Below are 18,760 nucleotides of genomic sequence, written 5' to 3' on the forward strand. Positions count from 1 at the left end.
AAAACGAGCAGAAATTATTACGTATATGGGGGGGGGGGGTTAACCCCCTAGTCAATACCTCACCCTTTACGCAAAAGTTTTTTTTAGTACTTTTGAAAAGAGCTATCTATTCTAATTAACCGGTCTTTGGGATTCAGGGGCTTATGATCGAACAAAATTCCAACTTTAGCGTAAAGAGCGTGGTATTGACTAGGGGTCAAACTCCCTAATATACGTAATAAAAACATACGAATATTGAAGTTCGTTACGTAAGTTTATTCGTAAGTTACGTCAGAACAAAATTTCCAGAAAGGCCATTTAGCCAAAAAAAGTAAAACTAATATGCAAATTTCGTTTTAATTATACATGTACGGTAAGCCAAAATCAAAGCTGCATTAATTCAAAAACGTTCAGAAATTAAATAAAAAAAACAAGTTTTTTTTAACTGAAAGTAAGGAGCGACATCAAAACTTAAAACGAACAGAAATCATTTTGTATATAAAAGGGGCTGTCCCCTCCTCAACGCCTCACTCTTTACGCTAAAGTTTAACCCTGTCACACAACTTAATTTTTTAAACAATAAAAAATTTAGCTTAAAGAGCGTGGCGTTGAGGAGGGTACAGCCCCTTTCATATACGGAATAATTTCGGTTTGTTTTAAGTTTTAATGTCGCTCCTTACTTTCAGTTAAAAAAACTCGTTTTTTTAATTTTTATACCATACAAGGATAAGACCTTCGCTAAAGCTCTTCTATCAACAGAATCGAAATTTTACTCATAATCTATAAAACTGAGAGCCAAAGGTGTTTGACAACTCAGATATTTCTCAATTATTAACCTAAGAGTGAAAACTTGGTCGACACATTCTCTACCTTTTCTAAAACAGTGCTGTTCTTCTCTCAAAACTTTGTCTACAGCATCTCTCAGTCTAAAAAGTATCACATTTCTAAGTAATTTGCTACCTACAGAGACCAGATAATGCCTCGATAATTGCCACACTCATTCTTATCACCTTTCTTATACAGTTGTTTTGTCTTTGAAAAATCCATCCTGGTTTTCGACGGTTTGATATTAATCTTTATTTTTTAGAATATACTTGTGGCCATATAAAGGTTTTAGTTGCGCATGTGCTTTGATTGTTAAACTCCTAAGAAATTTGGAAACTTGTTTAAATGTAGGGTTCATGTTGAACATCAATAAGTGGGTAAATTTGAGCAAAGTAGTGTAAGAAATTTAAAAAGATGTGTACTATCACTGGTAAAAAAGAGTCAAAATCTTCTGGGTTTGTAGAAAGAGAAAAAGAGAGACTACTTCCCCTTTTTAGGGTTAAAGGTGATTTGAGGGCAGCCTTGGGGATACTGGATTAAATCAAAACAGGCTATATGCATGCAGGTTGTCAAAAGGGCGTATCTGCAATATATCAGGAATGTTTAAGCGCAGTAAGTTGAAATTTTCAGGGAATGTTGAGGGAGATGTTGAACTAAAATATAATACATTGTGCTCATCCAGGATATTCAAAGGGCGGATCTGCAATATCTCAGGAATAGCTAAGGGTGTTTAGTTGTAACTTTACGGGGATGATCAGCGGGATGTTGAAGTAAATCATCCAGTTTGTCAAAAGAGCGTATCTGCAATGTCTCAGGAATGGCAAAGGGTCTTTAGTTGCAAATTTAAATGAATGTTCTGTGGGATGTTGAACTAAACCAAAATGCACCATTCATCCAGGTTGTCAAAAAGGCCTACCTGCAATATCCCAGGAAGGGCAAAGTGTATTTAGTTGAAACTTTCAGAGAATATTGAGGGGATTTTAAACTGAACCAATAGACACTATGTGCATACAGGTTGCCAAAAGGGTTTATGTTTGTCAAAAGAGCGTATCTGCAATGTCTCAGGAATGGCAAAGGGTCTTTAGTTGCAAATTTAAATGAATGTTCTGTGGGATGTTGAACTAAACCAAAATGCACCATTCATCCAGGTTGTCAAAAAGGCCTACCTGCAATATCCCAGGAAGGGCAAAGTGTATTTAGTTGAAACTTTCAGAGAATATTGAGGAGATTTTAAACTGAACCAATAGACACTATGTGCATACAGGTTGCCAAAAGGGTTTATGTGCAATATCTGGGGAATGGCTAAGGGTGTTTAATTGAAAATCACAGAGAATGTTGAATGAGATGTTAAACTAAACTAAGACACTTTTTATCCAGTTTGTTATAAGGGTCTACATTGTCCAGGAACGGCTGAGGGTATTAAGTTGGATATTGAACTCTTGAACTGAAACAAAAGATAAAATTTGCATCCAGGATGTCAAAACTTCTACCACATATCAAGAATGGCTAAGGATGTTTAATTGAGACTTACAGGGAAGATCAGGGAGATGCTGAATAAAAAAAAATGCACTCTGTGCATCCAAAATGTCACAAGGGCGCATCTGCAATATATCAGGAAAGTCTAAGTTTATTAAGTTGAAACTTTCAGAGAATGTTAAGGGGGATGTTGACGTAATAAATTTTTAAGCTGTCCCTCTAATATGTAGATTTATCCATTACATTTAAAAAAATTTCTGCTAAGTCAGACCTGCTCAATTAAAAATGGCAAGAGGGCCAATTTAGTATTTCTTTTTTACCTGCAATATTTAGTATTTCTTTTTTAACAGCAAATACTTATTCGGTTCCAATATTTCTTTCTTTTCTTGTAATGTTTCTTGTTTTTTCAAGGATTTCTATAGGAAATAATAGGGAAAAAAAAAAAAAATGGAATAACACCTTTTTTGGTTACAGTCTTGAGGAAACCGAAGAAACTATACACTTTTTTTGTTACATGGCTGATTCTCTTTCTGTGTTTTTTTTTCTTTTAAAAAGTATCTATGAAATCGGAAATGAATATAGCAATAACAGTAATTATATATTTGGTTTCAATTTTACTTTTTCCTTATAACGTTGCTTATTTTTGAACGTCACTGTTTTATGCCGAAGAATAAATAGATACAGATAAAAAAGATTAGGAGGTGCATTTCCGAACTTAGCACTATTGAGCAGTGCTAAGTGCTAAGCAGTGCACAGACACAGGAGTTTCTTCGGGGGAGGGTTCTTAAAAAAAAATCAAAAAATTTGTTAATTTTTTAGAAAGTAAAAGAAAAGATGAGGAAATTGTGAAGAATTTTAGATATCTTTTGAGGGAAGTGGGGGATCGATTCAGAGGTATACTTCTCGCGGACGTAACTGCTCCTGAGTAAGATATAAAACCAAAATCTTTTGCATGAGTAAAAGGGTTCCTTTTACTATAGTTTTGGATATGAAAAATATCAGAAGGTAAACAAACGGACTCTACATAACCTTAGTCAATAGACTAACTTGATCCTTGGTATTGCCCCAACTTTATTTCCATAGTAGAAAAAGCTGAAAGCCAGGCTGATAAAAAACAGCATGATAAAAATCATTTTGGCTAACGAAAATAAAATGATTTTCTTACATGTTAATTTGATACGCATCCTATCAGTCTTAGTCGAGCAGTTCGCGCGCTGGAATTGAAATCCTTTGTCTGTATGGACACGGGTTCGAGTCCTCGTGTCGCCGGTTATTTGTTTGAAACGGCTGTCAGCTGTGTGACTCCGTAAGCTCAGCCAGAGTCGACTCAGCTCCCAATGGATACCTGGAGAAATCTGGGAGAAAAAATACGGGAAGCGTTGGATGATTTGCCCTTAACCACGCATTGCACTCCCGGCCGAAGGCAGAGAATCTGGAGAACCTGCTCCACACAGACCATTGGTCAGCATGCGATAAGCAATTCGATACACATAAGTTGACATAGTTTTAATGACCATCTTAGTGACATTTTTATAACCATTTAATGACGTTTTTGATTTGGTCGCTCTTCCTCCTTATTGTTTTTGACCTTTTCAGTCTTCTTTTCGACCAAATTACTTACATTCATGGTCACTGCCAATCTGAAATTGGGTCAGGAATAGCAGATAAAGTATCCGTACGCTATTAATAAACTCTACTGAATAAAACAATGTGGTCAGGTTAGGTTAGATTTCAGTTGATTCCGAAAAAAGGAAGAGGCCTCCTTTTCCGTTTTTTTTTTTGTGCTCGGCCTTGCTTCCAACAAACTATTTACATTAATGGCTAATGCTAATCTAAAATTAATCAGGAATAGCACTTACGGGTCCCCACATTAGTAATAGGCTCCTCTAAGCTTACGCTAATATTCATCTTTTAAAGTTTCTGAATAAATCAATAGTGTCAGATCAAGCTCGATTTCAATTCATTAAGGTATTAAAGTCGGGATTTAATCCAATTTCTCTTAAAGTCATTATATGTAGTTTTTAATGTAGCTGTATGTAGCTTTCACCTGTACTTTATATAGGTGGGGGGGTCGTTTTTGTTTTTCAATAAACATGCCTGTGTAAAAGATTGAGAGGCTTTATTTTCTTTGTATATGTACTATTGTAATCAATCCTAATCCTATATGTCCTGATAAAACGAGAATCGTAAAGAAATAAGGCTGTACAGTCCTATTTATTTTTTAAAACAATGCATTAAAAAGAAAGTTGCTTAAAATGAAGAAAAATGTAATTCTCTGTTTTTTTTCTTAGAACGTTTCTACAGAGGAAAAGCCGAGGAATATCCCTTTTGAGAAAAACCCGCTACCAGTGACGCATTTACGTAGGAAAATACAATTGAATGTTTTACAGCATTCTTCTCCTTTACCAAGAAAGAACATTCCTCATGAAATTGCACCCTTATTGACGTAAGTTTATTTTTCTTTTGTTTTAAATTAAGTGTTGTAGCATACGAGCAATAAAGCTGTCAGTTAAACATTTATTGAGGGATTGGTCCTTGTAGAGCATCCAGTGTTGAAAATAGCGTGTAAGTCTGTGTGTCTGTAACCATTTTTCTCTTTAATGAAAAGGCAGTGCTGTTTAAAAATCTGTTATGCTAAAAGAATGTGATAAAGTAGCTAACTACTAATTGTAGTCATAGTCATGTCTAGAATTTGTATGTTTGTCATGAAGCCGGTATTGTCTGAGAATTTGTCTATGAAAAGAAGACAAGAAAGTAGTTTGTAAATAATTGTAGACCCTTAGGACAGCCTATGCCGAACATAGTATGTTACCTTGTGTGATAATGGAATAACATAGAATTTCGTATGTGATTCGTATGACACACACGATATACAATGGAGGCTTACATGATGCAGTAAACATTCCTCAAGCAAAAGCACCCTCATTAATGCATTTAAAAAAATATATAATTGTATACGAGCAATAAAGCGTCTGGTGAATTAAGCAAGTAATTTAGGTATCGGTCCTTGTGGGTCACCCTGTATTGACACTTTAAAAGAAAGTCAATATTGTCGTGAGGTTTGGTTTATTAAAAGAAGACAAGAAATTAGTTTGTAACTAATTGTAGTCCCTTGGCGGATTGCCTGTGCCAGAAGCAGTGTGTTACCTTGGATGATAATGAAATAGAATAGAATCTGGTATTCAGTCTTAGTGTTCAGTCCCACACAATACACAATGAAGGCTTACATTATGTAAAATCTGTAAATATTAATCATGAAAAAGCACCCTCATAACGTGATGTGTAAACATGGTCAGTCCATTTCTTGTAAGAATTGTTTTCTCATTGTAAAAACTTATTTAATGGTAGGTCAAATGTGTCTTCTCTGCTCCATGAGGCTGGTCCAAGGGACCTCCTTCCGTATCCATATGAAAAATAGGAACTTAAAATACGTTTTTTGCCTTTTGTTTTTATTTCCCCCGAGAAACAAGCTTCCTGCTCCCTTGGTGGTCAGAACTGTGTTCATTGCTTTCGTCTAAGTAGGTCGTCTGAGCTCTCACCCCTCATGCTAGCAGGGATGTTAGCAAAATTCTGAGTTGCTACTATAATGAAGTGGAATCTACAAAGAACACTTGGTACTGGTGCATTATATGGTCACTTCTATATACTAATGAAAGACGAAACCCGCCAGACTGGTTATTTCCAATAGCGGTCTCTTGAAATGGAATGCAAAGAGTAGTTTTGATTGTGTTTACGATATTTAAACTGTTGGTTTTTGGGGTTTAGGGGAGGGGGGATGTACCGAGGTTAGGTTACATATTTAATATATGCTATGCTTTACCAACGACCAAACGTTACGTACGACCAAACAAACGCACCAACGTTTTCCGTTACTAGGAAGGATGTTTCCGTGGAGGAAGTTTTCTTGGGGGAAGGGGCATTGCTATGAAGGAGGCGCCGGTTTTCCCAGCATTATTTAAAAAACTATCTGAAATTAAATAAAAAAACAAGTTTTTCAACTGAAAGTAAGGAGCAACATTAAAACTTAAAACGAACAGAAATTATTACGTATATGATCTGGGTTCGCCTCCTAGTCAATACCTCGCTCTTTACGCCAAAGATTTAGCACATACGAAATTTTGCATTTTTCCTGTTACTGACGCTTTAATGAAATAAGTTTCTTTTCTCCTTCTCTCCCTCCCCCTCTCCATTCTCTCTCCCGTTCTTTGTTTTTTCATCTTATATGGTCTTCTTTTTTAGGGTAACTCGAGACCATCGTTATGTGCCGCCTGTATATATAGACTCTCTTAGCTTTAGAATCAAGGATCTGTTGAAAGTGGATAAAACCACACACGAAGTGAATCTGCATTTTTCATATACTCCCATCTCTTTTGGCAAGCTCAGGTATGTTATTTATTCAGCTTGTTTTTGTTATCTATTCTCTTTGCTGTTATTCTTGTTTTGATTTGTTATTTTGTTGTTTTGTTATATTTATTCTTGCTTCACTAAAAACCTTCTTAAATTCGGAATCTTTCAGTCGATTTTTTTTTTTGCCAAATGTATTTAGACAGTTTTTATTTTATTATGGATTAATTGCAGGTTTTATGTATCACATATTTAGCCAGACGGCATAATAATAAAATATTATATTGGTATGTAAAAATATTGAAAGGGAATAGTCATTCTGGACTTATTTAAAGACAGCCACGAATAACCTGTGATGGTAATTGCCACCAATATTTTGTTTGTTGTTTTTTTTTTTTTTTTTTGTTCTAGTGATGTTTGTTGTTGCTTCCAGTTTGCCGCCTTTCCCTAAAAGAAATTAGGGAAAATCCGAAATCTTTCCAAAAATTAACATTATTCGCCTAAGAACTTTTTGGTAACAAATATCTAAAATATATACACAATTTTTAGTAAAATATATATCATAAAATGTATTATTAATATTATTTTACTTGTAAATTATTTAATGTTATAAAAAGTTATTTTACCAATATATATATATTATGAAGTACGAGTATATTAAAATATATAACCAAATTTTTGTCATGATACGGCTATAATTACGTTAAATAGTACACTAGAAATTACCGTTAACAAATAGGTAACCGAATAGAGGATATTAATCTTAAAAATACTAACATACGAGCGCAATTTTATGGCAATTTTGAAAACTAAAAGAAGATCATTTTTCTATCATTTTTTTGTTTCTTGGAGAAAGGTCCTTTGGACTATCTCTGTGGCACAGATGGATATTACATTTATCGATTTTAGGAATGTTTCATTTTGACCAAGAGCCCCCTATGAAACGATAAATGCTTTGCATAGATGGCGTAAGCGGCTTTCTAAAGATTATACCCTAATATATAATAACTAAGGGCTTTGTAATATGTGGCAGTCTGCATAAATCTGAAAGGTGCTGTAGTGCTACAAGGAAAGAATGCTGTTACAAAGTTTTACTCTCAATACACGAAGTGAAGCAAAAAATTAGGAAACTGACAATTAAAATTTAATAAGTAAAATAATTAAATTTTTAAATAAATTAAATAGATACAAATAAATATAAAAATTTAATGAAACAATTTAATTAGGTAATAAAAACTAAATTACCAATTTATTTTACCGTTCACTGACGGGTTTCCGTGAAACTCAACAGTACAAGATACATGACTTGCCAGAGGCTGGTTATCAGAAATAACGATTTTGAATTTCTCATGTTTTCCCCCAAATAGTCAAAGCTACAAACAAATAGTAGTTTTTTAAGTTAAAAATTTGACTGGGAGGGGGTGGGGGGATGGGCCTTTCGGATCAATATTAAGGATTATCGCCCTCCCATCTTTTTTTAGCGCAATTATTTATTCTTTAACATTAAGACGATAACAATAAACAATATTGCATAATTTTGATTGGTACAAATTCGTAAGTAACACCCTTTCTCTTCTTAGTACGTTTCTGCTTTAAAATACAGAAAGTAAATCAAACTATAATTATTCATATTTTCTTGCATCTATCTTGAACCCCTTTTGTATCGGCGACTAAGAATTAAATAAAATAAGTTTTACAGTGTATAATCTTTTTTATTTGGATCAATGGAATTACCCTAAAAAAATGTTTTTCAATGAAAATACCAAAAAAAGGTGTTTTTCTAAATATCGGGCTACCCCTAGCCAAAAAAAGTCTGAAATCTAGGGAAGTTTTTTAGCTTTTTTAAAAAGCTCTTTCCTGTACCATTGAGTGAATTAGCTATTTTGACATTAATTTTTAAACCTATTCCTACGCCTTGAGCTCTCAAAATCTCCTGTATATCGTTCATTTTGCTAACATTTTTATCTATGACACTTAGATTATCAGCATAATCTAATTCTAGGAGAGCTTTGCTTTCCCATTTGGGTATACCATACAGAAATAGAACCTTCGCTAAAGCTCTTCTATTGGCTGAATCAAACGCTTGCTCATGATATATAAAACTGAGAACTAAGGGGGCTTGATGACTCAGGCACTTCTCAATTATTAATCTAAGAGTGAAAATTTGGTCGACACATCCTCTCCCCTTCCTAAAACAACACTGTTCTTCTCTTAAAACTTTATCTACAGCATTTCTAAGTTAAAAAAAGTATCATTATGAAAGATTTCTAAAGCAAAATATTCTTTGATTTCTAAACCTTAATTTCTGTTAATGTTCATTTTTTGGGGAGATATCGGAGAACCCCATTTTATTTCCAAGAAATTTGGAGGAACCCCGTAAAATTTTGGGATAATAGAACCACTGCCTGATAGTTGCAGCACATTTGAGTAAACGTTAAGGAACCCATCATTTCAGCAGAATTTAGTGATATTAATTAAACAATCCTGATTGATTATGCAAAGATTTTCTCAAACAAGGTTTATGGATTCTTAACTTTGGAAAATTTTTGTCGGCTTCCTCTGATCATTCTTTTTTTCATTCTTTGGGTCTCCGCCCTAGTTTTAAGAATGTAAGCTTAAACAGAATCTAGATATTTCGAAAATTCTAATAAATTTAAAAAATTCTAATTTCTAATAAATTTTGAAATTTTGCAATTTTTTTTCTTTCTTGGGTGAAACCTAGTTTCTTATGAGTAAATTGGTATTTATAATATGATTTCAAAGTTAAAGATTAGCGTAGGAAAGTCCTATGTATGACTTATAAGCGTTTATTCCACCCTTTTTTAAACTGTTGTTTGGTTGATAATATATTTTTTTTCGTTTTTGAGATTGTTAAACCATTATTTATATTGTATTGTGCTAGTAATAAATAAGCACATTATGTAACATTAAGACTCCCTCTTAAAAATGCGTATGAATTTCTCCTTTGTCAGAGATGTCTTTCGCATCAAGTCCAGTCATTATTCATGAAGAAAACAACATGAGGGAAAAGCAAAGAAAGGGAAGAAAAATAATACAAAAACGAAAAAATTTCAGAATTAAAAATTTCCAAAATCATAATTACACAAATTTCAGTGTGTTGTAATGAGATTGGTTTCTGCTACTTTCAATTAATCTGTAATGTACATTTATTAGTTTAATTAACGTCAGTTTGCTCTATTGAGGCTGTTATCCATTTGTTTCTATCACTCTAGTACTCACCTCTCTAATTTACAATTTAATGTTTGGGGACGACAATTTGTTTTAAAGAGGTTGATTAGAATTACTTTCAATTAATTCTAATATACATCTTTTGGTTTAGAGCACGTCAATTTGCTGTAGAGAGGCTTATTTTTATTTGTTTTTATATTGCTCTCTAATACTTATTCTGCTCTCTAATCTACAGTTTAGACAAGTTGTTTTGAAGAGGTTGAATAAAATTACTTTCATCTAATCTCTAATATACATCTTTTGCTTTAGAGCCCGTCAATTTGCTGTAGAGAGACTTATTTTATTTGTTTTTACAATGCTCTCTTATACTTACTCTGCTCTCCAATTCTTACTCTGCTCTCTAATCTACAGTTTAGACAAGTTGTTTTGAAGAGGTTAAATGAAACTACTTTCACTTAATCTCTAATATACATCTTTTGGTTTAGAGCACGTCAGTTTGCTGTAGAAAGACTTATTTTTATTTGTTTTTACATTGCTCTCTAATACTTACTCTGCTCTCTAATCTACAGTTTAGACAAGTTGTTTTGAAAAGGTTGAATAAAACTACTTTCACTTAATCTCTAATATAGCTCTTTTAGTTTAGAGCATGTCAATTTGCTGTAGAGAGACTTAATTTTATTTGTTTTTACATTGCTCTCTAATACTTACTCTGCCCTCTAATCTACAGTTTAGACAAGTTGTTTCGAAGAGGTTGAATAAAATTACTTTTACTTAATCTCTAATATACATCTTTTGGTTTAGAGCACGTCAATTTGTTATAAAGAGGCTCATTTTGATTTGTTTTTACATTACTTTCTAATACTTACTCTGCTCTCTAGTCTACAGTTCATGGTTTTGGGTTCGACAAGTTATTTTGAAGAGGTTGAATAAAATTACATTCACTTAATCTCTGATATACATCTTTTGGTTTAGAGCACGTCAGTTCACTGTAAGGAGACTAATTTTGATTTTGGTTTTATATATATTAATCTCTAATACTTACTCTGCTCTCTAGTCTACAGTTCATGGTTTTGGGTTCGACAAGTTATTTTGAAGAGGTTGAATAAAATTACATTCGCTTAATCTCTGATATACATCTTCTGGCTTAGAGCACGTTAATTAACTATAAAGAGACTGATTTTGATTTTTTTTTTTTTGTGTTATATCACTCTCTAATGCTTACTCTGCTCTCTAATCTACAAATTATGGTTTTGGGTAAGACAAGTTGTTTTGAAGAGGTTGATTAGAATTACTTTCAATGAATCTTTCATATACATTTCTAGTTTAGAGCACGTCAATTCACTATAAAGAGACTGATTTTGATTTTTTTTTTTTGTGTTATATCAGTCTCTAATGCTTACTCTGCTCTCGAATCTACAATTTATGATTTCGGATACGACAAGCTGTTTTGAAGAGGTTATTTAGAATTATTTTCAACTAATCTTTAATATACATCTTCTGGTTTAGAGGACGTTAATTCACTGTAAAAAGACTGACCTTGATATTTTTGTTATATTACTCTCTAATGTTTACTTTGCTCTCTAATCTACAATTTATGGTTTTGGATACGACAAGCTGTTTTGAAGAGGTTGATTGTAATTAATTTAAATTAATCTTTAATATAAATCTTCTGGCTTAGAGCTCGTCAATTCACTATTAAGAGACTGATTTTTTTTATATTAGTCCCTAATGCTTACTCTTCTCTAATCTACAATTTAGGGTTTTGGGTACGACAAGTTGTTTTGAAGAGGTTGATTAAAAGTACTTTCAATTAATCTTTAATATACATCTTCTGGTTTAGAGAACGGCAATTCACTATAAAGAGACTGATTTTAATTTTTTTGTTTTTACATTACTTCCTAATACTTACTCTGCTTTCTAATCTACAATTTATGGTTTTGGGGACGACAAGTTGTTTTAAAGAGGTTGTTTAGAATTACTTTCAATTTATTTCTGATGTACACCTTTTGTTTAGCAAAAGCCAGCTTGCTGACATTCTTTTGGTTTTTGGCACCAGACATTGTAGTGAAGAGGCTGGTTTTTACTTTTATTACTTTTTATTGATTACTTTTTAATTACTATAATAATTAATTACTTTTAATAATTACTTTACTTTTAATAATTACTTTTAATAATTACTGTTTATTGATCACAAATGGTTCCTCGAAGTACTCTTAAAAACAACTCCCCCTGTAAGAATTTTAACGTACTTGCTTGGCCAACCGCTCTTTCTAGCTACTTACAAGCTACTCTCTCTCAAATAATTCCCCTTATGGTAAAAGGTTTGTAAATTCTACGCTAATATATAATTTTCAAAACTTGGAATGAAGTCTTTACTCTGAGTAAATAATTTCTGAGACCACACTGGCTAATCATGATAAAACATAAAATTGCGAAGAAAGGAAGAGATGTTTTAAGGTTTGGTTTTTAATATTTTCAGAATTTCTACCAACTTCTATCTATCTTCTTCATCTAGTTGCTTACCAAAACAGCCATGTACATTTGTTTATATATCATATATCGTACGTACTAGGTATATTTATATTTACAGTCATGTACGTTTGCTTCAAAAATGGGACACATCACAGCGCCACAGGCGGACGGTGGTCAATGGACTGATTCTGAACAGCGTATCAAAGCACAGCAAAGGTATATAAATTCGTCATTGCGCACGCGCGAAGGAGGAGCCAAGGAAAAATGGGCTACACATGATGTGTCCCAGAACTCTTCAATGGAGATTATAAGAACGAGCATGACTGTATATATGTATATACATAGGCTGCGCTTACCAGCTACTCTCCATAAAATAAATCCTCCTCTACGATTTTTGACGACGCATCCTTCCTGTTGCTTGACCAACTGGAGAACGGTTATTATGGAAAGTTTAGTATGTCTTTTTGGAAATCTTTTTATGCCTTTTGAAACCAATTGAATATTTTCAGAGTTTGGGTTCAGTTTTCTTCTTCTCTAGAGCAGATGAAGAATTTTGGCTTCACGGACAAAGATCTGGACGATGTAAAAGGAATCTTCACTGACACGAATATTTATTTTCTTTGTCTGACATTTTTTGTAGCCGGTTTTCATGTAAGAATTTTCAAATTAATTCTTTTGTTTCTATACCTCCACTTACACATTTAAAAAAAAAACAAAACGACTCGTACAAAGGTTTATCTCCATTAAAAATCTCCATTAATACATTTATCTCCATTAATGTTACCATTAATGTTACCAATAGAAAAGGAATAACTATTAGGAATCGTTACGTTAGAACAGTGAAGTACCAAGGACAGTGAAATGAAATGTAACGCGGTATTGCGCGACATTACTGCAGAATATAGGTCTACAGCGCAATATTAAAAATACAGAAATGTACATGTAAAATCGGCTCATTGTATGCGTTAAAATGAAAACGAGGGACTGTTATAAATATCTAAAAGGGTAGTAATTTTTTTGGTAGTACCCAGGATATTAAAATGATATATGACTGATTGAATTGGTTAAGCGGAAACTTGCACATCCATATACACATTAAAAATTAGGAAGAATTGGGAAAACCATTTTTAATGAAAAAGACCTTTGTAGGCAGACATGTACTTTCTGGAAGTGGCGTGTGCTAAATATAAAAAAAAGAAACAGGGATGAAAAATCAGCATAAATATGGTATAAGCATATGGCACCAAATTAATTAAGAATGTCTAGCTTTCCTTGGAAGGAAAGCTAGAAATTTCTAATTTCTGTTTTGTTTGTCAACCAGGTTGTTCTCTAAGATTGTAACTAACAACCGGGGTCTTGGAGGGGCAGTCCCCCCTGCCCCATAGCAAATTATGTCCCTGATGACGACCCCCCCCCCACAGCCCTCAGGGTAAGGGCTGTAAATTATACCCTTGGGGCGTAACTGTCTTTAGGTAACTAAAGACATTCTGAGCCCCCATTTTGTCTGGGAGCTCAGGGTCATCACAGTCTCATCTAAAGAATCACTTTTCCAAGCCCCCAAAGTAAGAAAGGTGAATTCTAAGGAGATGAAACATTTTAAAACGTAAAGGCACTTTGGAATCACTTATCACACGATGGAAAGCAAACGGTTTTTTTTCTGTGTAACCATTTTCATTAATTTTGGTTTGGAAATTAAGTAACAGAACTGAATAGCTAAAAGCTGATCATTTTGTCCACGATTTTCAACTAGAGGGTGTTTCAATTGTTCTTCAACCAGGGGGAGCGGAGAAGATCTTTAGGTGGGATGGTGATAAAGGTGAGTCCAAGACTGAAGAAAAAACCAATCCTGCCCTTTTTTTCATATTTTATATAGTTTATATAAAAATATTAGTTTATATATATTTTTTATATTGTATATTTTTTATATCTTTTTTCATATATTTTAAAATGTTTCCTATATATTTTTTATTTATACTTTTTATATATATGAATTCTGCCCATAAAAGCTTCAAGAGCTTGGTGGTAATGCACCGGATATCTATTTTCGATTTGCGATAATTCGATATTTCTTTTATCACTGACACTGGTTTTGTAACTTTTTTCTTTTGATTTTCCATGTAGCTATAGAAATAACATTGACCAAGGCCGTAGCCACGATTTTTGGTCGAGGGAGGATATTGTTTTGGTGGGTGGGGGTTCAAAAAACGCATAAAAAATAATTTGTTTATATGTAATTTTTTTACGTTTTTCTGAGTCAGACAAAAATTTCGGTGAGGGTTCAACGTGAATAAATTCTGACCTAAAAAGCTCTGTTAGGTCACTTTTTAGGTTTAATAGAAAACACGGGGCTTGCATACGATAGAAGGATGTTTGTATATTTCATCATTTTTTTATTTGTGTTGATTCGCTCGAGCTAATTTTTCTCCCTGTTTTTTCGTTGTTAAAGTTTCCAGGTTTTAGCCTAATAGATTCCAACTTTAACTGGTATTTGTAGAAAAAGTTTATTTTTGTCTAATTAAAAGTTTTACTCGTTCTTCAATTTTATTACTTCATTTTTATTTACTTAAATTTTTTTTTGAATTTCAATTAGATATTAATCAGCATAGGCTACGAATATTGGCTATGTATGAATGAATAAAACTAGTTTTTTATACTTATTAATGTATTTACAGTCAATACAAGATTTATATTTTCTTGGCAAATCAAGAAGAAGACTTGTAAAATTCAGGGTACGAATTCAATATCAAATTTCCACCCTGAAAAGAAAAATAACTGTAGCGATATCACTTAGTACAATATTCATTATCGTTACTCAGTATTTTGCGTTCGCCTTATCACTTGTAAGCTATTATTAATAACTAAATGTGTCACGAAGGTCCACCTCGAAAAAGGGTACCAGCCTTTGTCAAAATCTAGGTGGAGGAGGGGTGATTTTCATCACCCACCCCAGAATTCACTATAATCTGTCAATGTAGAAACCATACCTTGAGAATAAATGGGCTCAGATTTTTTTTTTTTTTTTTTTTTTTTTTTAATGACATGAAGGTTTTTTTTTTAAGTATGGATCCTTGTTTTTACGGAATATCTTTTTAACTGTATACAGCAGTGTTGTCAGATGCCGTACGTTTGCACCATTTGGGCGCTTTATTGAGGAGGCTGCTTATTGATTGTTCAAACCACCTCATTTTTTGAAATCCGATTTGTTTGACTATTGTCTTCACCAGCGTAAATTTGCTTGAAAAATGGTAAATTTTGCCCATTCTTTCTTGTGGTTTATGGTATCTTAATTAAGGTGTGCGTGTAACTGAACCCCCGTGTAACTGAACCCCAAGCTACTGAACCCCTGTAACTGATCCCCCCCCATGCAGCTGAATTCTCGTGCAACTGAACCCTCGTGCAACCGAACCTCCGTGCAACTCAATCCCATTTAATTGAACTCCCGTGTACCTGAACCCTCGTGTAACTTTTTGCCCATTTGCACCAGATTTGCCAATTTTTTCTTCTGTGGTTTATGCTATCCTAATTCAAGCATCGGGTAAATAAATTTGTTGGTTAATCTTTTTTCTCTTCTTTAATTTAGGTATTAATTTGTTTAATCTAGTTTTGTATTTTCTTTCCTTTGCTTCAAACTGATAAACACTTTCGGCTGTGACGCCGAAATATTTGGTCTTTTTTTTGTACAGTTCACTGTTTTTTTAAAAGCTGCCGGTACTACCTATTAAAGAAGAAACCGCAGAGTCAGTCAGTGGAATCCTTCAACTACTTTCAGGGCTACTACCATTACTACTGCTGCTCTTACTATTGAACTAAATCACAAGGGTGTAAATGCATCCAGGTTTTCCAAATTGCCCAGATACAATATTTTAGGAACGTAATATGGTATTAAGTTTTATTTTTCAGGGAAAGCTGAGGTGTAGAGCTAAATAAAAATATACTCAATATACAAATATACTAAATAAAAATATACTCAATATACAAATATACTAAATAAAAATATACTCAATATACAAATATACTAAATAAAAATATACTCAATATACAAATATACTAAATAAAAATATACTCAATATACAAATATACTAAATAAAAATATACTCAATATACAAATATACTAAATAAAAATATACTCAATATACAAATATACTAAATAAAAATATACTCAATATACAAATATACTAAATAAAAATATACTCGATTTTCAAAAGGGCGCATATTATTAAAGATTGGTGAAAAATTCTGCCCATCATATACATAGTAAGCCAGGTCTGGATTTTCGTTGGGAAAACCCGAAAATACTTGAAACATTCTTTTATCAACCATTGAAAAAGACTTTGTTAATTAAAAACGAACAGAAATTAATCTTAAAAGACTTTCCACAAAAGAAGTTTTTCAAAGAAAAGTAAAGAGCTTCATTAAACCAAAGACGTACAGAAATAAAGTCAAATAATTTTTCTGATTGTTTTACTATTTTTCTGACACGACTTACTCAAAACAAAATAAAAATTTTCAGTTTTTTCACTTTAATATATCCAAAATTATTAAGACTTTCAGGAATGAGGAATGAATATCAGTAAATATATTAAAACTAAACTGTCAATCCACATTCATTATTTTTTAAGAATCCCGGAATCCTGGTGATTTTTCCTTTTTCTTTTAATATTACGAGACATAAAAAAACATAGCTTGAAACAAGGATTGTTTTCAGTATTGTGAAAATTTTTAGACTTTTGGTTTTTAGAAACAAAAATCTAAAGATTTTTAGAGTCTAAAGATTTAAAGATTTAAAAAAATCCAAAGATTTTTAGATCTAAAGATTTCAAGATTTTAAAAAATCCAAAGATTTTTAGATCTAAAGATTTAAAGATTTTAAAAAATCCAAAGAGTTTTAGATCTAAAGATTTAAAGATTTTAAAAAATCAAAAGATTTTTAGATCTAAAGATTTAAATATTTTAAAAAATCCAAAGAGTTTTAGATCTAAAGATTTAAAGATTTTAAAAAATCCAAAGAGTTTTAGATCTGAAGATTTAAAGATTTTAAAAAATCCAAAGATTTTTAGATCTAAAGATTTAAAGATTTTAAAAAATCCAAAGATTTTTAGATCTAAAGATTTAAAGATTTAAAAAAATCCAAAGATTTTTAGATCTAAAGATTTAAAGATTTTAAAAAATCTAAAGATTTTAAAAAATCCAAAGATTTTTAGATCTAAAAGAGGAGTAGGGCTCACGGGGTTTGTGAGCCCTACTCCTCTTAGTTTCTGACCGTTTTGAGTCGGGTCGATCGGTTCTGAGTCGGTTTTGAGTTTTGAGTGGGTTTGATCAACGATCGAACGGTCGTTGATCGTTTCTGAATCGGTTATTTATTGTAAACTCTGTTTGTTTGAGGTTTCATTTATCTATTAATGATGATTTATGGCAGTTTTACGCTTGAGAAATTATTTGACTTTATTTCTGGTCATCTTTGGCTTAACGAAGCTCTTTACTTTTCTTTAAATAACTCCTTTTTTGGAAAACGTTTTTAAAATTAATATTTAGTTATCGGGAATCGAATGGTGTTATGGTCATGGACCTTTGACTGACCAGGCTGCTATCTACCTGGCATTATCTTATCAGTGTTATAATAGACCTGTCCATCTGTCAAAATCTAGAGTATATTCAAAGCAATATACAGAACAATGTAATTTTTTCCAATATGCAGGAACACGAAATATTTTTCCATTTTACAGAGTATGGATATGTATATTTAACCAATATTTCCATTTTTTTTTTTAGATTCAGAAAAAGAATGATAAACGAAAAAAAAACCCTTAAAGAAAGAAATTCTCTAACTTCTGATTAAATGCTCCGTAAATTTCTGTTCTGAAACACAATCCTGCTGTTGTCTAAGATTTCATATTATTATCGAAGTCAACTCAGCTCATTAGAGTTGATTTAGTAAAGAGCTGGCCTGGTTTGGGCAAGCTTGGCTTAATAATAAAAGAAAAACGGTTCTAGAAGCTAATATATGAACCTAACGGTTTTTTAACCCTTTCAACTTTTACGCAATACACAAAAAGGTTTGTGCTGCCATCTAATATTCGTATTTACTAGAGTTAATGCTTTTTCTAAAGATGGCTTAGTAAAAGTGAGTTTCAGGTAGTAAAAATTATCGGAGCTAGATTTTTTTTTTTTTTCGGCTTAATAAATCTATTTAATATGCTATAAAGATACTTAAATATAAGTATATATTAATATACTTAATTTGAGAGGTTAAACAAGTCTCTAATTAAGAATATATTTTTACTAACTCAGTTGGTTTGTTTATTTGTGATCGAGTCAAGGTATTTTCCGAATATACAGAGTTCTTGAAATTATGTTGTTGTTTTTTAATTCAGATCTCTAACTTTTATGGCTATAATATACTATTGAGGCATCTGTCAATACTAGTGTATAGACTAGAGTTAAGAGCAAATCAAATACTTTCACCTTCAAGCTAGAA

At 32.4% G+C, this 18,760-nt stretch overlaps 1 protein-coding gene across 1 annotated transcript in view; it reads left to right on the forward strand.

Annotated features, from left to right (window-relative positions):
• LOC148947924 (lipid scramblase CLPTM1L) overlaps positions 1–18,760 on the forward strand; it is a 74,872-nt gene that overhangs the window by 32,438 nt on the left and 23,674 nt on the right. The window contains exons 4-6 of the mRNA XM_089095145.1: positions 4,572–4,726; positions 6,520–6,663; positions 12,795–12,936. Of these exons, the coding sequence (XP_088951271.1) occupies positions 4,572–4,726; positions 6,520–6,663; positions 12,795–12,936 (441 nt within the window). The remainder of the gene's footprint in view (positions 1–4,571; positions 4,727–6,519; positions 6,664–12,794; positions 12,937–18,760) is intronic.

The sequence above is a fragment of the Artemia sp. Qi Xiang Cuo genome, chromosome 10 (genome assembly GCF_049724085.1).
Source record: "Artemia sp. Qi Xiang Cuo chromosome 10, ASM4972408v1, whole genome shotgun sequence".
Classification (NCBI taxonomy): domain Eukaryota; kingdom Metazoa; phylum Arthropoda; class Branchiopoda; order Anostraca; family Artemiidae; genus Artemia; species Artemia sp. Qi Xiang Cuo.